The sequence below is a fragment of the Fringilla coelebs genome (genome assembly GCF_963513975.1).
Source record: "Fringilla coelebs genome assembly, chromosome: 7".
NCBI classification, from domain to species: domain Eukaryota; kingdom Metazoa; phylum Chordata; class Aves; order Passeriformes; family Fringillidae; genus Fringilla; species Fringilla coelebs.
In genome coordinates, this window is record NC_140035.1 from 25,288,054 (window position 1) to 25,308,756 (window position 20,703).

The following is a 20,703-nucleotide window of genomic DNA, read 5'->3' on the forward strand; positions in this document are numbered from 1 at the left end:
AGTCGTCATTTCTGTCTCAAGGCTGTTGTGCTTTCCAATGTAAAGCAGATTGATGCTGGCACATTTTTTCTATTTTAATTTTACAAAGTTGTCACACTGAAACTGTGCCTCATATTGGAAGTGCTTTGAAGTGAAGCGATAAACAAAGAGCTAAAATAAAATTAAAAAGGAGTATGAACAACATTTCATCTTGGTTTGTCTTTTTTAAGAATAAGCTGAATGGATGTAGTACCCTTGTGCCACTGTAGTAAGTCTGCAAACATTAGCAGATCAATCTAAATTGAGTTAGTGTGTATGGAGTAAGCAGAAACAGGTGAAAATTAGGTTATCTGTGCCCAACTCTTTCTATTTCCTATGAACAGTGAGATATAAACTAGTTTTTAGACGTGATTAGGTTTTGTTTATTTTTGGAGAGGGGCAGAGACAGAACATGTGCTGTACCTACCATAGTTATTAAACTAAGAAACTATATAAAAGTCACAAGCTCAGTTGTGACATTTGCAGGTAAAGGTAGAAAGCCCTCCTATAAATAAATCAGAAGTGAATCCAGGAGAAAAGCCATCAGTAGTCCTTGGTACATTTCAGTTTTATCTCTGAAAAACAAAAGCCAGGAATTTTCTGTCCCTTCACTAAAAATATCCACTCAAAAAAGTAATTGTCTTTGTCAATGTCAGAAATGCCAACCAATTTATAATCTGAAATATGATTTATAACTTCACTGGTTTTGGTTTGTTTGCTCCCAAAAACTTTACAGAGAAGACATATCTTATGCTAGATCGTCATAGTTTCTTTTTATGATCTTCTAAAAGTAGCCAAGGAATTTAGAGGTCTGTTGACCACAAATTGAAGTCATTGTCTGCAGCAATAAAATAAAAAATGCCAGTAGCAAGTACACACTTACTGTTATATGTCTTGGGTGCACAGTTACTATTAATCTTTGATTTAAAGGGGAATGACAAGTCTTTGTCCCTAGACCAGCTTTGAGATGATGTAATGGGTAACATCCCTATGGAAGCCTTTTATCCACATGAATGCACTTCTCCTCACTGGTGAGAAGCAGGAATTGCCCAAACAAGAATGATTTCTCCAAAGGGGCAGGGAGAGGTCCTTTCCCAAAGCCACAGTCTTGCCTGTGCAGGAGTGGCTTGTATTCCCCTTTCCCAGCGGAAAAGTAGTTGCCATTTTGTTTTTCCTGTGCCATTCGGTATCATCACCAGTGCAGGATACAGGTGCAGATCTGGGAGACACAACTGTGAGCTTCCACTTTGAAATTACTTGCTTCTAGAACCCAGCATTTATTTTCTAAACTGTACCTTATCTGTGTCCTGAATTGTTTTGTAAGTCTCTAAAAATCTATCCACTTGCAGAGCTGGAAATGGAGCCTTGTCTTTTCCACTAGTTTGAGCAGGGTCGTGAGCAGTAGTCTTCACACACTCTTATCTAAAAACTTTTATCCCTGTTCAGCCTGGATGCCAAGGAATCAAAGGATCCTAACAGAGGTTTCCTATCACTCATATTTACCAGACAATAAAATAAAAGCTAGGTCACAAAATATTAACAATTTCAAGAATCATTCCCCAGTGCTGTTTGCTGATCCCCCCTGAAATGCTGGTTGTCTTTCTTGTTTCCATACAGGAGGGGTTTGTGGGGAGAGCACTTTGCCCTTAGGTTTTCTGGCATTCAGCATCATTGTGCTTATTTTGCCTTCAAGAGAATTGTGAGGATGAATAGAATTTATTTACTCTGAAATGTTCAGGTTCTTTCTGTCAGACCAAACTTCAAGGTCTACTGCTGTTTCTTTGTCATCTCTCACTTCAAAGGTATCTGCCCTTTGTCTTTTAAGCCGAGCTGTTGTTGTTGGGGCCCCTTTGGGTTGCCTGAGGCTATCAGATGTCCAAATAGCCATAACAACAGAAATAATATTTTCTTTCGTATGCTAAATAGTTCCTGTTTGATTGTTACCAGTGTGTAAGACAGTTCAGGCTTAAGGAAAAAAAACAAGCAAAAATACACTGTTCAAACTTTATTTCAGTTTGCGCTCAACTCCCTCAATCCTTCCATTTGTATTTTCCAGACTTGATGGTACTTGCAGCTGTTGGTATTGGATACAGCCATGGGGATACTTGCACAAAGGAATTAAAGTAATTTTTAGTCCAGATCAAGTGTAATTATACCTGAAAGTGTTCTGGTTGGGTTCCCGTTTTAAGTTGGGGTGAACGCTCACTGGCTAAACTTGTCTCTATTGGATTTGTAGCCACTTAAACAGGAAAGGGTATTTGCTGGGAGACCACAGCAAATAGAAAGCTTTATCTCTGTCCTCTTAGAACCTGGACTCCTTATGTGCTCACGACACTGTGCTGTAGTCAGTTCACGCTTGAGAAAACTGTTCAGACTAGTTTCTGAGCTGGAGTTCAGCTCCCCAGGCCCTTGTATTTGTGATCTCCAGGCTTGATCACTTCATTATCATTGTGCAGGAATGAATGTAAATTGCAGAAGCTCTGAGTAGCTTAAAATGCAGCAGTACATCAGTTTTGTAACACAGATCAGTGTTACCCTGTTATTTCAGTGTTTTGTTTCATGTATCCAGTAGTTTCTATTAAAATATTAAACTTAATTCACAGTGGTTTTTTTTTTCTTGAAATTTAAAGCCCTGCATGAGATTATGCACAGACACTTGAAAAAATGCCATTCCCTCCATGATCTTCTTTTCTACTGGGGGCAACTTTTGTCTAAGATGTATTGCTCTTGCCTGCAGGATGTATCAGCTCCTGTACTATTAAGCTCATTTTCAGAAGAAAGCAGTGAATGCTTCCTTCAGTTGCTTTTGAATTTGGTAAAGTTCATCTCTGAATGAGAGTCTTTTCTTTAGGAAGTCTACCTTGTTCTTTCCTTCACAAAGTAACTCATTGAAGCTATTCCTTTCTACCTTTTCTTTCTAGAAGAAAGGGTAATGTCTTTACTTTTGAGTACCCAGAATGCATTTCAGTGATGTGGAGCCACTAAATATGCAGATCAGTAGTGCTCAATATAAGAAAGATGCAAGCAAACTCTTGTAGCTTACAGTGCTTTGGGTTATTATAATGCAATTATAGAATCTTCAGGAAAAAAAAGCTTTGCTTTTCTGTGTGATAGCAGAAGAAACTAGACTGTACAAAATGCTTTTAAATTTGTTTTTCTAAATAGTAAATTTTGATGAACTTGGCATAGGTAGTAGGAGTGAGACAAATAAATCTATAAACCACAACCCACACCCTTATACCCAGCATGCTGCCAGTCTGCCTGTATTTCTGGTTGTGAAGTATTCTTAATTGCCATCTGACCTGGATAAGTAACATTGAATTTCTTCATAAATAATAGTACTTGAAATATTTTGCTGGTATATAAAACTGTACTGTGCTTTGTATCTAAGCATGTTGTACTGAAGTTTTAAAGTTTAAATAATTCACATGTATAAAGCCTTTAACTTTTCAGGCCACTCAGAATTTCTGTCAACACATTTCTTAAAATTAAGGGAACTGTAATTTTAGGAAATACTCATGTTTGAATCAATCTGGCTTCACATGTCTTAGCTGAGAAGCCTCATAAAGACTGTGATGTACTGAACCTTGTCACTCATGCATCTGTCACCTTCCTCACTTTGTCTTAACTGACCTTGGCCCTCTCAGGTAGCCAGACTTCATTTATTCTGCTGTTTGGTGCTATACTTCCAGTTTCCAAGTTCTGAGGAGCTAGGAACAAGTCTCAGTGTAGTTTCTCTGTGTATCTGAAGCCAGCTTGAGCGTCTTGTATGGAGGGGTTAGGAAATGTTAGAGCTTCACAAAGGCATGCAAGGAGACAGGCTATAGCTATTTCCTTCTACTTTGTAGCAAACACTTACATACTAAATATGTCTCTGTGACATTTTGTTTCTAGGAAATATTTCTTAAATTTTAAAATAGGAATAAACAAAAATTAGGAATTTTACTCAAATTAGGAATTTTACTTCTTATTACCAGTGCTTCTGTTGGTACACCTTTCCTGTATTTTTCTCAAAAGCAAGGAAACAGGCATTGAATTGAAACAGTGTGTTTGTCCAGGAGCACATGCAAGAAATAGGACAGTTGGTATCTCCTGCTACTCTCTGTCTTTTGTAGAGTTACTCATTTGTCCACGTCACCTGTTGTGCTCAGAAATGTCTTCTCTGACCTTTGTTCTTGCAATTAGAGATGCTGCTATTAGTCAACAACTATAGTACAATTAAGTCCACCTGTAACCTTAAAAAAGCTGTTTCTGGTGATAATAACTTTGTAGTGTGAAATTGAAGTTACCCATTGGATTTTGTTTGCTTATTATCTTCAAATAATTTTTAAAAACCCGTGGTTGTGAGAGTCCCTATCATAATCTGATTAGTGGATACAACTGTGCTCATTAAAATGTCCTGAGCTTAATTAATCTGTAAGGTTTTATAATTGCTGTTCTATTTTATTCCCAGAAAATATGCTGATATATCTTTACTTAAGATATTTACTTCACCCAGCTTCCTTTCAATTGTGTGATAAATCTTGTCTTTTTAACTGCAATTTTTAATGCTGTCAAGTTATTTACTAACCAGTGCTGTTATTTCAATATGTAGTTAATAATTAACATGGAACCAGATCATTTTATGAAAGGTTTTTTATGATGACTTTTAAAAACCCTAGGAGAGGTTGAAAATACCACTATGCTTCATAAGGATTTATTGGAAATAACAATATGCTCTCAGGTGATCTGTCTCTAGTCTAAATTGCCTGCTAGGTTTAAGATAAGCCAGTGATAGTAATGTCTTGGCTCACTGGAGTCAACTCAGGTTTATTAATAATTTTCACTCATAAATTCAGGATAACACTGTGCCTGTACTTTCAGATCCTAAAATAAGGTTTTGTATACAGTTCAGCAGTATTCAAATGCTACAGAGTTGTCTTAATTTCCATTGAGAATTGGGATTGAGATCAAGGGGTTTATGTAGGACAGCGTGTTTTCTCCCATTTGGATGCAAGCAACTCAATTCTTTGAAGAGATTCAGACAACATTTTAACCCTTATTTACTTGTTTGGTGCTCTGTAGGTTAAGATGTCCTCATGCTCTTTCACAAAAATCTTCAGAATAGATGGCTTGTTTTTTCTCTGACAAATTCTTTTTTAAAATTTGGTTTAAAGTGTGGTAACAGAGAAATTAGGAGTATGTCTAGTCTAGGGTTTGCCTGTCAAATAGAGGCCTGGCAAGACAAATTTGTGTTCTATTTTCTTTAGGCCATCATTTATTTTCCTTGCCACAGTGTTGAGGAGGTTTTGTTGAGAATGAAGATGAGCAGTTTGGTTTTTAGAATGCCCAGAGCCAAGGAGAGAATTTTTAAAGATAATTCCTTCCTGTACTGAGATGTATTGGGAGACTTCCATATTATCTTTGTGACCAGTTAAGATTTTTGGAAGAATTTTATCTGCAACTTTATCATCCATACATGTGTACACACACACACACACACGGAGAGTTATATTTTTATATATGTATGTAACTCAAAAGTTTATTTTGAGACTTTAACATCTCTAAGCATATGGAACAAATGGTTAAATATAAAGATGTCTGCCGGACAATATACTGTTAGTCACTGATTCAGTAAGTTCCTTAGACTGGAGGAAACTGATAAGTTTTAAATTAACTCAATATGTGAAATTTTAGGAAAGTAAATAAAATTTCAGCCCACAGAGTTAGGGAGGAATACTTAACTCCCTGCAGGAATGAAAGTGCCTTTGATCTAAACAGGCAAAGTAATTCTTAGTACCTTGTATTCAAGGGCTTCGATCCCAGCTGAGGAAGCTCTATGCTAATCACAGACTGTGGTTCCCTGGGACAATGTAGAAGCATCTTGGGAAAATACTGGATGAGTGATCTCTGAGAGCATTCAGGTCCTTGTCATGCTGTAGATTGACTCTCGCATGGGACCCAGGTATTGGACTTAGGTGAAGATTTCTGATTTCCTGGAGTATAATAGAGAACATGTTTTCTACTTTAACTTTTTAGCAAAGTATTTCGCCTGTAGCATTTTACATTCCTTTTTAGTGTTTTTCCTTTCAGGCAGAGTACAGAAAAAGCTATATTTCAATATGTCTTTTTTGCACCATATTTTCAAGAAATTAATAATTCTCATTTCTCACTTCTTGATATCCATGTGAATTGCTGGTGAGTCTGTATACCACCATCAGACAGAAGAAGGGTCTGTGACTATTGCATTAGTACCTAAGGGGCACTATTTACATATTGAGAGATGTCTGAGAGTTTGGTGTTCATGTTCTTATTGGCTGTTGTAAGCTTAGTGTTCAGCCATTGATGAGGACCCACAATAAAGGATGTACACCTCACACATCTGGAGAAAAAGTTTTAAGTTACCCTTGTATGCTTCTGTTTGTTTCATAGAGCGGGCTCTGCCAGTTTTTTCATGTTTTTATGCTTAATATGGCTTGGTTAATGTTTCTGAGACACCTGGGGCTTTGACTGATTATTCTGTTGGCCACTGTATTGTGCAGATGTGCCTGTGCATTCTGGAGTACAGAAAGTGCTGTAGCTGTTCTACAAAGATCTAGTCAAAGCTAAAAAAAGTCATCTAACTGTGCCATCTGTCTTGTGGCTCTCCCATCTATGCAATCTTCAGGCTCCAGCATTACTTGCACACAGAATCACATCCTGATTGTTGTCTCTCTAGCTTTGCAGTGAAGGTGTTCTAAATATTCATGATGTTATGTATATATCATTATTAGAAATCCTGGGCTTTAAGAGCACTGTCATCCATTGTTCAGTAAACACAATTACATTGCCCTATCGTTCATCTCTAATGAATCCATGCTAATTGATTAATCAGCGCTGTTGCTCCACTGTGATAATCCCATATGAGGAATAGAAGTAACGTAACTAGCAATTACTAACATACATTGCACACCGAGGAAAACTTAACATAATACCCTGTAATAATAATACATAATGCACAGGGCAAATGCAGATCAGCAGGAACAGAGCATTGCCCCAGCCAGCATTGCCTGTTGTTCCATGTCACAGCTCTGTCTTTTGGGAGAAGAGGTGGCCAGGTGGACTGGATTGTAGTGGTCTTTGGGTGTGTGACCCAGGGATTACTGGCACAGGGGCTATGCCAGGCTATCCCCAATGAGTAGGATGTTACAAAAAGGCATGTCTGAGAAGATGGGGCAGTGTTTTTCATAGTTTCCTCTAGTGCTGGTTACTGAGGTGACTGCCTTCTTGGCTTAAATATTGCTACAGCTGCAGCAGCTGAAGCAAGAGAAAAAGCATTCTTATACCTTTGCAGCTGCTTACTGATGTAGCTGTTCCAAAGCAATGAGTACAAATTTCTGATCCAAGTCAAAGCTTAACACTGGCTCTCACAGGCTATGAGCAGCGCTTGGTAGGCTGCTGGTAACCATGAAGTTATCCTTGCTGTTACAGAACTAATGGATCTATGAATTCCTGCTGACCAACCTAGTGTGTTTAAGGCATCTCATTATATGTGCCATTCATAAACGGAATTAACAGCAAAGTATCAAATGCAATCTTTAATGAAGATCCATTTTAACTTTGAAAATGGATTTGATTTTTAAATTTTGGAAACCCCCACTGTCATTGGTGGTGGTGAAGACACGTGTAATTTAATTTTGATGAAAAAACAGGTGAAGTCCTTAAGGAATTTATTTCTAGGAATAGAGATGCAAGGTTCAAGTATCACTTGTATATTGAACTCTTAGGTAATCCCCCTTTTTTAGAAGTCTTTCAGATAATATTGAGGGCATATTGATGTAATGAAAGTGGAAAGTTTTGATTCAGTAGTGCAATTACACTTGGAAAGTTTCCTTTATTGTGCATTAGGTTTGTGGGATTTTTTTTAAAGTGTTCAGAATTAGTATCTTTATGTGGTGGGAATAAAATTCAAATTTTATTTGTGGGAGAAGTAGGGTTGTGGCATCATAATACTGTGTAGATAAGATTTAGATATCCTCTAAGTACTAATTTAATGAAGAAGTTATCCTGATGTAATGCATAGTGGGTTAAGAGATTTTTTTCTTTACTTTAAAAAAGGAATACAAGTGGATTCTCTCTAAGCGAAGAAGAAATTAGTCAAAATGCAGCTTTGTAGTTTGCAAATCTCTTGTAAAATATTTTGTCAATTAAAGATCTTGGGAGGCTTCAAGCAGTGAGTCAAGCCAGGAGAGGTCATGCTGGTATTCTCTTGGTCTGAGAAAATTTGGTAGGTTTTCTTGTAGAAACATTAATTTCTTTCCTGTTTTTTTGCAATATTAATTGCCCACTGGCGATTTCCAACCAAAATAAGGGACTAGTATGCATTTGTGGAGCTAATGATAGTACACTTTTAAATGATGCTTGTTGCCATGGAAATAATTGCTTACAAATAATTTAGATAGTAACTCAGATGTTAGTGTTCTTTTAAAAAATATATATTTTTGTCTCCAAGTGGATGATACAGAAAAAAAATTACAAATTTTAGCTTGGAAACACCTGCTTCTTTGGTGCCGTGCACTGTTGATATCACTGCGAAATATTCTTTATAAATAAAAGGCCACCCATGTATTTCTGGACGGTAAATTTAGCAACAGTCCTTAAAATATGAAAGTAGAATAAAAACACCACAAGGTAAGTAAAATGAAAATATTAATGTCCTAGCAGATAGCAGGTCAGCCAAAATATTTTAAATGCTCTAATCATGGCTTAGTTCAAATTAATAATCTTGCTGAGATGCAAATACTACAGACTCAGGCACAAAGTCCTCCTGATACTGCTCTGTAGTGGCTCTGTAGGCTTGCAGTGCAGGCAGAGACCTCACAGGCAATTAAAACCAGCATGATAAATGTGGAGAGTGCTAATAAGCATATCCTCTTTTTTAAAGGTGCCAGTGATTATATGGCTGGCTAGTTAACTGCATCCTTTAGATAAATATTCCAATATTGACAGCTCCCTAAAGTTGTGAACATATACCATATTACTTATGTTTCCAGTAGTTTTTTGGTTGGCATTGGTGTGTGTGTGGCTTGTTTGGTTTGGAGTTTTTTTCACCCTTACTGGAACATTTCTGTTTATTTTAGGAATTGGTTCTTGGCTAGTAAAGGTGCCAAATCCTAATATTTATCAATATACCATCAATGCTGCTTTTAAAAGCAGCTTTCTGCTGTTTTGGAAAAGTCATTGTTCACACCTTAGCCTAGAAATTGTTAAAAATGTTGGGCCCAAGTCCAGAGTTTTGTGTGTATGAAAGCTACTTCTGAGGACTTGTTACTGAGGGTTTTTTTACATTTTTCTCCTTCTCTCAGCCCTTCATAAATTGAAGTACTCAGTCACTCCAGCTGTACGTCTTCCCTCCCTTCACCCATGTAAAACAACTGCCAAGGAAGATGTGAACTCTCCAGTACTGTTATAACTAGCGCATTTTTTTTCTCAGTGATAGAGAAATTTTTTATATGTGGATTCTTGGAGTTCTTGTGCCAAAATCACGTGTAGCAGTTTTGATCTCCAGGCCTAAAGTGATCCTTGGTGCTCTTAATAATAACTTACTGTTTATGTAGGGCTTTAGGAAACAGAGCATTTCTTTTTCCATCCAGACAATGGTCCTCAGCTAGATTTTGAATTATTAGGATGAAGCAGATTGGGAGTAGGTATAGCAGGAGGGATCAGGGAGAGCATTTTGAAGGTTGATGTTGGCAAGGCACATTTTACATGCAGAAGTTGAACATGTCCAGAAGAGCTTAGTAGGAGTGTAGTGGAGAGAGCCTGGCTGGTGTAGCCTGTGTCCCTGAAGAACTTAAGTTCCCTGGTGTTGGTTCCTGCTGATTCTGGTGCTCCCTGGGAGCTGTGTTTGATATTAACAGTATCTTCCCAATGTAGAAGGCAGGGACTCCAAGGTGTCTGCTGGCTTGGGGCCAGTAGTAATTAGGAGGGTAGAGGAGGTTGTCTCCCACGCTTAGCCCAGAAGCTGGGTACCCTTCCCTGGTGTCATGGCTCAGAACATCCTGTGTGCTATGCGGAATTTGTCTTCGTGTTATTCTGACTGAATTTGTGGACCACTGAGCAAAAGCAGAAGCAATAACTTAAAAAATGTGTGTCTGCGTGTGTGTGACGTTCCTGTCCCACATTTCCTACAGATACGGAGCACTGCCTTGGACTACACATGTGATACGGGCGCTCCAAACCTGCTTCAGTGCCCGCTCAGCCAGAGTACTTGGACATGCTGGGGACTGGGATTTCAGGCAGCTCAGTGTTTGCACTGAACAGAGTGTGCAATCCACTGGTTCAGTCCAGCTGTAATGATGACCCTCAGCAGAGAGTTGTTACAAATAATTTGGGGGAATTTCTTATTCCAGACTGATTCTCAGAGTGTGTCCATTTATGCCCTTGGTTTAAAATAGCCTTTTAAATGCCAAGATCACAACTGACTATAATATTCAAGAAATCCATTGGTAGTTGAGGGGAAAAATATTGCTGTTGTGGTTCCTGAAACTGTCATGTAATTGCTAAAAGCCGTACTATATTATGGCTTTTCTTTGTGCTTTGCTAATTAAACATGAATCCACTTGGATGTTATTAAAAATATCTGAAGACATACAGCTATTCTTATGTTGAAAAATATCTTTTACCAGTCCAGTTGAATACGTTTCAATTGACAAGATTGAAAGAGGCTGTGTGATTCTTATTTTCATAATAGTTGGCTGCCTAAAAATCATCTTTAGCAAGTGATTAATTGCATTTGTAGATACGGCACAATTGCATCAATTATCCATTTCAAATTAATTTCATTCTGAATAGTTGAGAGGATGATGTAGTTTAATCAGTAAGTGAAATGGAAGTATTGTAAGCTGTTTAGAAATACTTCCCACGTTCTATGGCACAGTGATTTCAATCAAGCAGGCCACTGGAAAAATAAGAAATACACAGTAACAAACATTAATACTTTTCCTTCGTTTAGCAGCATTTTGTTAGCCTCCTTTGCACCCTTGATGTATTGATTTTAGTAATACAGTGTGAATTATATTTTATTATGTTTATTTAGGAGGAAAAAAAGGAAAGCTATGTTAAATAAAAAAATTAATCTGGAATTTTTTAAGGCATTGTTATGCATGCCTTTGCAATACTAAACCATTCTCACATACATTTTAAGAAGCAGTTTTGGGTGTTATGTAAAGCTGTGTGGACTGGAAGATTGGAAGTTAGTCTGTTATTATCTTGGTAATGAAAGATTTGCCAAGCAAATGAAATGCAGATGTTTACACCAGCTTCATACCTAATCCGTGAATGAGTGAACAACAGCCAAAACCACAAGTGATGCCCAACACAATTGCTCACCACCCCCTGACTGATGTTCAGCCTGATCACTGAGTAGTGGCGGGCCTCTCCCAGCCAGCTGCCCCCTGTTTATGTCCTGGCCACAATGTTCTAGGCTGTGGAGTGTCCCTTCAGCTGTCCCAGCTGTGCTCCCTTATGGCTTCTGGTGCACCCCCTCTCTGGCTGAGAATGGGAAACTGAAAAGTCCTTGACTTAGGGCTAGCACTACTCAATAACAACCAAAATATCAATAGTTTATCGACATTACTAAATTCCAGACATAGTACTGTGCCAGGTGCTAGGAAGAAAATTAATTCTGGCCCAGTCCAAACCAAGATTCCTCAGTTAAAAAAGTTTTTTTCCTACACAGAGGTGTTACTGCTACAGTTATAGTACAGGTTTCTACTTACTGGAATCTTGCTATGTATTTCCCTTGCCAGATTGTTCCCTGGCCCACGGATAATCTGACTCTAAAGATTAAAAAAAATGTTTTCTCTGTGAAGAGTTTTAATTTCACATCTTCAATTAGGCCTGTTGAGAATTTGAGGCTAAATGGAGGAGAGATACTGATTTTCAGTCTGGAATATTTTGAAAGCTTGTGGTGTGCTGCATTCTTCTTTTTGCTAACTGAGGCTGATGAGTATCATAATGAAGAGCAGTGGTTATTGTGGTTGAACAAAGTTTCTTAGCCATTTCAGGAACACACAACTTATATTTTGTCCCAACAGACCAAGTGAGTGACAGAGAAGCCTTTTGGACTTAAAAAGTTATGTACAGTTGGCCAGAACTTGAAAAACTTGAAAACAGCTTAGACTGTTACTGCTGGGCATTACAGCAAGATATGTCGAGCTTTGGTTCAGGTAGGGTTACCATATTTTAACCTGTGCTTGGTTATATTCCGGAACAACAAAGGGCCTTTCTGTATGTGTCCCGTGAGTTATGTGGTCTTCTGTATGCAATGTCAGGTATTGCATTTGTTGTTCTAGGTAAAGGTAAACAACTTTATAACACAGGCTAATTGGTTTGGGAATATTTATGAAAGTGTTGATTTTTAAAGCTAAATATAGTGCTATGGCTTTTAAAACTCATTCTGGCTGTCAGAAATGCTCACATGATCCTGAAAGTGTTGCTAAAAATGTTCAATTTTTAAATACAGTAATTAAAATTGTCTGTTGTGAGAGCAGTAGATGAGACATTTCCTGCATTTGTAAACTAAGCGTCCCTTTCATCCCCAGGTTTCCTTGCATCTCACTGTTTATGTTGGTGGGATCTGAACTCTTACTGAACCTTTTTGGAAGAAGGTTTGCTGTTGGCCAAGTAGGGAGGGGGAGCTCTGCAGCCTGCCACCCTGCTCCATGACCTTCAGCTCTTTGATTTGAATACTTTTCCTTGGTTTTAAAGAGCTGAGGCCCTCAGGGAATACAGTACTGGAAACTGGAACTTCAGACATACATTTTCACTTTTAACTTTGTCATTAGAAGAAAGTCTCAGGTAAAGATACTTTCCCTTGGGTTTACCAGACTGTTTGAGTCCTAATTTGAGTAGATGTGTTTATTTCTTCTATTAATAGATCTTACTTATTTCCTTCAAGTTTATTGCTAGTGTTTGATGACCATTTTGTACTCTTAAGAGTATCCTGCACTCAGTATTTTCTCCAGTTCTTTATTTAGAGTCCTCTTTCTCTAAATTTATCTATTTTGGGGTTTTTCTCATGTTGGCTGCTGTATAATAAGCTTTTTTCAAAGATAGGATGGGTTTTGCTACACAGCTTTCTAAAAGTGATGTATTGGTAATTTTATGCTACCCAAAAACTTACTTGTCTTAAGAATGAATTGTGTTCTGAGCCTACCGGACAGACTTGAGGTGATTTAGGGCCTTTCTATAGCCACTGGTATTAATATAATATTTCTGAAGTTTTCTTGCTGAGCTAGGTGGTATAGTCTGTTCTTGTGTGAATGTGTAAACTTCAGCTGCAGAAGAACCTCAACAAAAGATTTGATTTTAGTTTAAATGGAATTCAAAACTACACTCTAGCCAGAGTTTAGGTAACAAATGGTAACAAACTAATGCAGTTTTTTTTGGATACCAAAATTCAGATTTTTTGGGTTCTAAGATAATGAGGAAAAATAGCAGTGGGACTGGTGGGCAGCCTCGATGTCGAGGCAGCTACTGCTGTGTTGGCTGCTCGGGGCCGCATCCTTTTTAATATAAATGATTGGTTTGACCATTTTCAGTCAAGTCTGTCTCTGTCTCTTTTTCTAGCAAAAAAAAAAGGATGCTTTCATGTCTTTGTCCAAAAGTGCCACTATTGCTTTTCTTCTCCAATATCTTGGGGGTTTTATGAAACAAGCCTTTTAAAAAATGAAAGAAAAAGACTGTAGACTTGGTCATACTTCCTAAGCTCAACAAGACTATAACTGACTCAAGATGTTTATTGCTTGGGCTAACATATGCCCATGCTGACTGTTGAATTGAGAAGAGTGGATGTTCACAAAGTAGAAAATGTCACTGCTGGTATGTACTGTCACTCCTGCTGCCTCATGTACGTTTACCTAACTTGAGAGCTGTCACATAATGAATACAAGACTCTTCCTAGCATTTGGGTTGCAGTTGTTTGCAGAGGGCTATTTAATAGAGTCACTCTCTTCTACTTACCCCTAATTTGAAGAGCATGCTTTTAGTAGCACTAAGAAGAATTGCTTTATTCAAATTATCCGTATGTAAATAAACCTAAAAACTTCCACTGTTCTTAGATACATATGCTTCCTTGGCTTTTGTTTTTACCACACCATTTTGCATTTTATTCCTATGTCCTAAGTGAATACTGCAATTCTGTCACTGTAAATCTGTTACAGTGTCAACTGAATTTGTGTCCAGGTTTGTTAGTCAGTTAGGCCTTAATTCTGCTACTATTGAGAAACTGACAATCAGTCTTTAAAAATTGAACAAGATTGAGCATTTTTGTGTGTATTGGAACATTGTCTTTTGACAGTGTCTTTAATTGTGCATTGTTGGTTTGCTATTATACTGCTTGTTTGTCAGGAGATGATCTGTTTAAATTTACTGTGCTTCTAATGTAGTGCTCAAGTATGAAAGGAATTTGTCCATTTATAGTGATTGTTACGTGACTGGAGCGCTAATGTCATTCTCTGAGAGCTCACTTAGAATGTCAGTGTTATGATTCATGTTTCCTTGATCAGTTAAGCCTTCAAATATATCTGTCCTTGTGTTTATTGACTTGAGCATGTGATAATCTGTGATATTTGGGAGCACTCTACTGCAAATCTAAACAAGCAGTGGTGTGCAGCATAGGGCCTCTGACGCTGAGCTTTTTCTGAAATCCTTCAGCACACTTCTCTCCAGTTAGGAGAGAATAACTTATCTTTAGAAGCTTTTACCCTTAAATTTAAACAAGCAGAGCCCCCACACCACAATAAACAGCACACCAACCCAAAAAAGCCCCATAAATAAAAGAAACAAAAAATTCAAGCTGTAAGTGTTATGGACTCCAAATTTCATCCTGTAATTCCTCACAGAAGTTCTATCTCATGGAAAAATTAAAATGAGGATATGTATGAGTGTCAGGTGCCTCACAAGGTTACCCCATTATTTTCTGGCACTGGAATCATGCCTTGAAATATATGAGACATGTTTATAAATCTGTTTTTGAAGTTCTCTTCCAAAGGTTTGATACCTCTAGTATATATAACAATCCTCTTATCAAGCTTCAAGATACTTTCTGTCTGGCCTTTAAGTAGAAAAGAAAGCTGTTTGTTCTTTCTGTAAGGACCTCTTACTTGTCTTGGAGTATAACTGTTCTCTTAGCAATGTTGTGCTGTGCCACACAGCAAATTGAAGTGTGAGATTATACTTGTTGATTAAATTTTTTTTCTTTCTGGTCAAAAAATCTGTGAACAGAAACAAGATACAAGATTGTGTTCTAAACCTCTGTGTTTATCATTGCTTGGAAATCTGTTTCCCAGGAAGTGGGAGATAGGGGACAAGCATGGATGTAATCTCAGCGCAGCAAAACCAGCAGTAACCAAAAGCCCAGAAACAGAGAAGTAGCATAGTTTATGTTGTTTGTGTAGACTGCAAGGGAGGCTTCAGATGGCAAAACAGTTCTGAGGCAGGAGTAGCATGTTCTCTGTCATGTACTGTGTTGCATCCAGTGCCTGGGAGAAAAGGGTCTAGTTAATCACAACTCTGAATCTGCTCATGGCATGACTATATTTAACTTTCCATAAAGAAGAGCCTTTGTAGCACCAGTGTTTTCAGTGGCAGGCTAACAGAGGTTAGCTTTGTTGAGAGCATTATTGTTAAAGGGTTTGTTTGTTTCCAACATCTGCTGCTACTGAGCCTTTTTTTAAAAGCTTTTGTCAGGATTGAGTTTTAACATAGGAAGGCTGTGTGTCTGATTTCTGTTGGTAATGCACTGCTTGAGGTCGAACTCTTGATTTATGAGATTAGTATGGAATATGCTTCATATAACAAGAATTGTTCCTTGACATGTGGTTCCACTGTGAAAAGTGATTGGAAGAGATGGCACATACTCAATACACAGCTTTTTAAAGTGGTTCTTTATTAGTGACAGAAGTTCACTTTGAGTGAACTATATTGGTCTTGCAGTTGAAGCCAACCCCATTGGCTTCTGCTCTAATTAACACACAAAGAGCATCACTACCAGTATTATAGGTTCAAAAGCACCATGTGAACCAAAAAGGGTCCAGCTTGGTTTATATCTCAAGGGTTTGCTTGCAAGGCTGCTCATGATTTTGAAGTGCAAGGCAACCCACACTTGCCCCCAGCTCTCTTGATTCTTGTAAACTAAAAATAAGTTCTACAAATCTTTGAGGGACTGGAAACACCAAACCTTTAGAACCTCATATTTTGAGATAAGCTGAAACGTCTAATAACCGGTGTAGACCTTTTATTGAAAATTAAATTACCCGTCTAGTTGGCTCTGTTCTTTGAAATTATTTTATAGCATTGCTACCTTTTGCCTTGAGATAACTTGATATGGCAAGTGTATACACTGGAAAACTGTACCACTGCAACAACAACAAAAAAATAATTATTAACTTTAGCCTTTATCTAGTTAAGATCAGGCTCTGAATTGAATTCTCTTAGTGTGTTGACAGCTGAAGATTTATGTCTTCCAGTGCTATTCCTGTTGCAGAGTTGACAGAAGCGACCTCTCCAGAAAAGGTCTTTGTTACGGATTTTGCTCTGTTTACATTATTGCCATAAGGGTTGGGATGAAGTACAGTATGTTAAAGCTAATACATCACCTGCTGACAGTGGTCTTATCTCATTGGTAACTATTTCCCTCTCCCAGTATGAAAAAAATGCAAACATTAAGTGCAAGGATCCCCAGAAGAAAGTTAAATAATAGTTTTCAAGAGCTTTAGCATTGGTGTCTGGATTCTGTGTGCACTGTATTTTTGTGTCTAATTGTCCAAATAGCCGCATCATTTCTTTTTCTGGGAAGCTACTCTGAAAATATGTCTTTGCCAGATAAACACTGCCAAGAGATAGAGCACAAAAAAAAAAAAAAAAAGCTGTTGGGTTTGCTCAAGGTCTGTGTCATCTCTTGGGAGAAAGGAGGTGGCTCAGAGTGGGAGAGAATGGCATTCAGGTTAGATAGGCAGAGAAGAAGGTAAAGCAGTACAACTTTACAACATTAAGCTTCTCCAGTGGAAGGGTGGTGGGTCTGGCATGAAGAGCAGTACTTTAGATACCCTCCTGTTTCTCCAAATGTGTCACAGGTGATCCATCCAGAATCGGTCTTTTAGTCCTCATTGTCAGATGACGTAATTTTAAGACTGACTTTCTCTTCCAAGTAGAGACTTAAAAACACAAACACAGCATTGTTCTAAAAGCATTATTATGTACATAGTTTCAATATGCCCTTTGAAATCTCTCAACAGGGTGCTTCCCAGGCATCCTTTCAGGATGGGGAGATGAACCTCACTGGACCCACAGAACTGCTGTTGGCTCAGAGGTCCCGGCTCCCTAGCAGGTAGGAACATCTGTCTGGTGCTGGTTCAAGTGTGGTTTGTCAATTTATGCAATACTGACTTCTCATTGCAGCTGCACCTCTGGTTCTGCACTGTGCTTCTCATCACCATGATCTCTTCCTCCTCCCACCTTTCCCACCCTAAAATTGCATTTGATTCACATACCAGAGCACATATTTGAGCATGACAATCTCTTACCCTCGTTGATGAATATTAAGGATTTTTTTGTGCTGTTTGTAGTATAAGGGTAAGGGGGAAATCTGGATTTTGGTTTCTATTCAGTCCTGCAAGTGTTTCATGTCTTAAGATACAGGATGTTTGTAATCATATATCTCAATAAATAACTATTTAACTGGACCATATAATCCTAAAATTATCTTCTTTGTTTTAAGTGCCACCTCCAGTATTGAGTGGTAAGGTTATTACTTTGCTATATCCTGTAGTAGATTTTATATCTGTGTCTATACACAGTGTAAACCATTGCTAATATTTGCAATATTTCCCTGTGCATTCCTTCACTAAAGAAGCCAGGTGGAATAAATCCATTTCTTCTCTGCAGTTATAACAAACTAGAGATGGTCTGTGCTTTTGTATCTGAATGTGGTCATGGTCCCATTGATATTTCAGGAAATAACTTATATTTTAACCAGTCTTAAATACTGAACAACAGTTAGGTAAATATATAATCTCCATTGGAAACCAGTGGAATAAAACTTGGGAGCTGCACAGCAGAAACAAGAGGAGAGGAAATTAGGTGTGCTCAAGAGGTTCAGTAATGAGTAACAATGTTTATTGCTCCTGAAATCAAAGGGAAAATTCTAAATGGCTGAAATGAAATTGAAAAAACAATGGTTTTGTAGATAGCATTTGTTACCCCAAACTGTAAAGCCAGGATGCCATAGTTTCAGAGAGTAAATTGGTCAGATCCTTGGTAGTGTTGGAGTGTTTTCATGCTGCTGGTTTTCTGTCTCATCATAAGCTTAAATTTCAGCTTTGACTCGTGATTCAGGTTGTGCTGAAGTCACCTTTCTGAGCAGGCAGAGGAATTCAGTACTTTGTCCATTATCTTATGTTTGTTGCAGAACTCTTGAGATATATATAGCACATTGTATAATTAAATTAAGGAGTGTTACATGACAAACCTCTACATGACAGCTAAAATGTGAAAAATTAATCTGTTTCAATTTTAATGATGGCAGATAGTCATTTGCTATAATTCTGCAGAATATAGTTGTTTGTCAAAACAGTATAAGATAAAACTCATGAAATAAACAGTATCTGCATGCCTTAATCTTAGAGCATTTATCCTTGCAAACATCTGAGAAAAAAAATAAGTCTTAATATTCCCATTTTACCTACATGATGCTGTGAAAGAGGCATGAATATGTACCCCATCTGTGGGAAAGTTAGCAAGAGGAGGGACTTGAGCATTGCTGGTGGTCTGGGCCATGCCAGGATTTGTGGAGAAGGATCACCTTTCCTTTCATAGCATTTCAAGACAAAAATTTGTCTTTTCCATTTAAGGGAATTAATTTCTCAGCTTTTCTTGTTCTTTAAGTCATAATTTCAGGAATTTCATGGGCAATTTTATCATCTTGATACAGTTGTGTTTTTCAACTCAATCTCTCTGGGATTTTTACTCCCTCTTGAAGGCCTCCTTGTCACCCAGTTCCTATGCCATTTTGTAATTCCTTCTCCTGCCTGCCCATACTGATGCATATTTTTAGAATGGTCTCATAATGAAAAGGAGCTGGAGTGCTTTTCCAGCTCTCCCTGCACCTGCTGGGCCTCTAAGTTACACGTCTGCTGATTAGTGTTCATCATGCAGGTATAGAACTTAGTTCAGTCACTAATGCATATTTTCTGTTCATGGAATGTTACTAAAGACTTCTACAGCTTGTTTCACCTGAGGTAATTATTATGCATCACCAAATATATGCACTCATTTGTCTCTTGATCCGTTAATTTGTAATGGGGATTAATCAAGCTCTGTGCACACTCTCTTCATATTTACTGTTTTCCTTATGCCTTTTCTAGGGTGTTTTAGGCTATCTAAGTCCTCTTAGGAATTTTCTGAGGGCATATTATTGTTTATCAAGTTAAACAATTCGTTGCTTGCATTTGAGATTTTTCAGAAGGAGGTTATGATACTTGCTTGCTTCATCATTTGGTGGCTTTTGGAAACGTTGACAATGACAAAACCTCTTGTGATACTTTTCAGAGGTATTCAGATTTCTGAAGTGGCCAGGTCTTCTCTGTCACAAACCAGACAAAAATAAGCTTAGGTTTCTGTAGATCTCTTACAATTTTTTCTGAATTCTGCAAACTGTCTTAACATTGGCATGTGGAAGGAAAAGTGATAAAGAATATAGGTTGGGACCCACTTGATTGATGCCAGAATATCAATCAAGTAAGTGTTGAACAGATAGGGAGAAGAGAGAAAGGTGGCCAAAACAGAGTATTCCCAAGAATCTTTTTGCATTAGTAATAGTTTTTTTTCTTTTTTTTGAGACAAATTGTCTTAATCTTGAGATTGCATTCTCTGAAAAATATTGGCCAAAACCAACCAAGCAAATAAAAATCGAAACAAAATGGAGAGAAAGGAACAGTGTTTCATAGTCACAGTAGAGTAAGTTTACCAAAATATGCCTTGTTTGGGGTTCCTGTGTCCTGAGGAGATTTTTACAAACAGTTTTACCTGCAGGAATTGAGATGGGTACTATGAGGAATTTTTCATCAAAAATTTTGAATACAATTGTGAATTATGTTGGAGTATTTGTAAAATGTTCCATTTTTTTTAGTGAAAAGAGATGTTCTGAATGCAGTATTTTGTAAAGCAAAGCTAATTCATAGTTCTGTGAAATTCATGGGAATTTCAAAAGTCGAAGAATTTAAAATTTATAGCAATGATTTGATTTTTGTTAAGCTTTTCTTATGAGTCAAGTTTTTTAAACTGTTTTTCCAAAAGTGTTTTCATTAGGAGTAGAAAGTTTATAAAGGGAAATAATGAGTCACTAGAGACCATCTGTCTGTCTCAATTATCTTTATTTGATTGAATGTAAGTAAGGAAGGTTTTATTAATAAAATAATATTAAATAATAAGCCTAATTTTTTGCAAGCCATAAAAAAGCATCTTAATATCTAATTTGTCTCCTGTCTGAAAGAAAGTGTTACTCCAAACTCTGATTTATTCAGGTATTTTTCTTGTTGAATTTTAAAGTCGTTAGGGCCATGAGGGTCCGTGAGGGACCACCAGCTCATTAACCCTTCATTTAAATAAGCCACATCAAGAGATGTTAATAAAGGTAATATTTCAGCATAATTGTGAGTTACTCCA

The 20,703-nt window shown here is 37.6% G+C and overlaps 1 protein-coding gene across 2 annotated transcripts in view; it reads left to right on the forward strand.

Moving 5' to 3' along the window:
• The window catches only part of PARD3B (par-3 family cell polarity regulator beta), a 383,490-nt gene that overhangs the window by 138,334 nt on the left and 224,453 nt on the right, over positions 1-20,703 (forward strand). For both annotated transcript variants that reach the window (XM_084209781.1, XM_084209782.1), the window contains exon 5: positions 17,277-17,368. In XM_084209781.1, the coding sequence (XP_084065907.1) occupies positions 17,277-17,368 (92 nt within the window). The remainder of the gene's footprint in view (positions 1-17,276; positions 17,369-20,703) is intronic.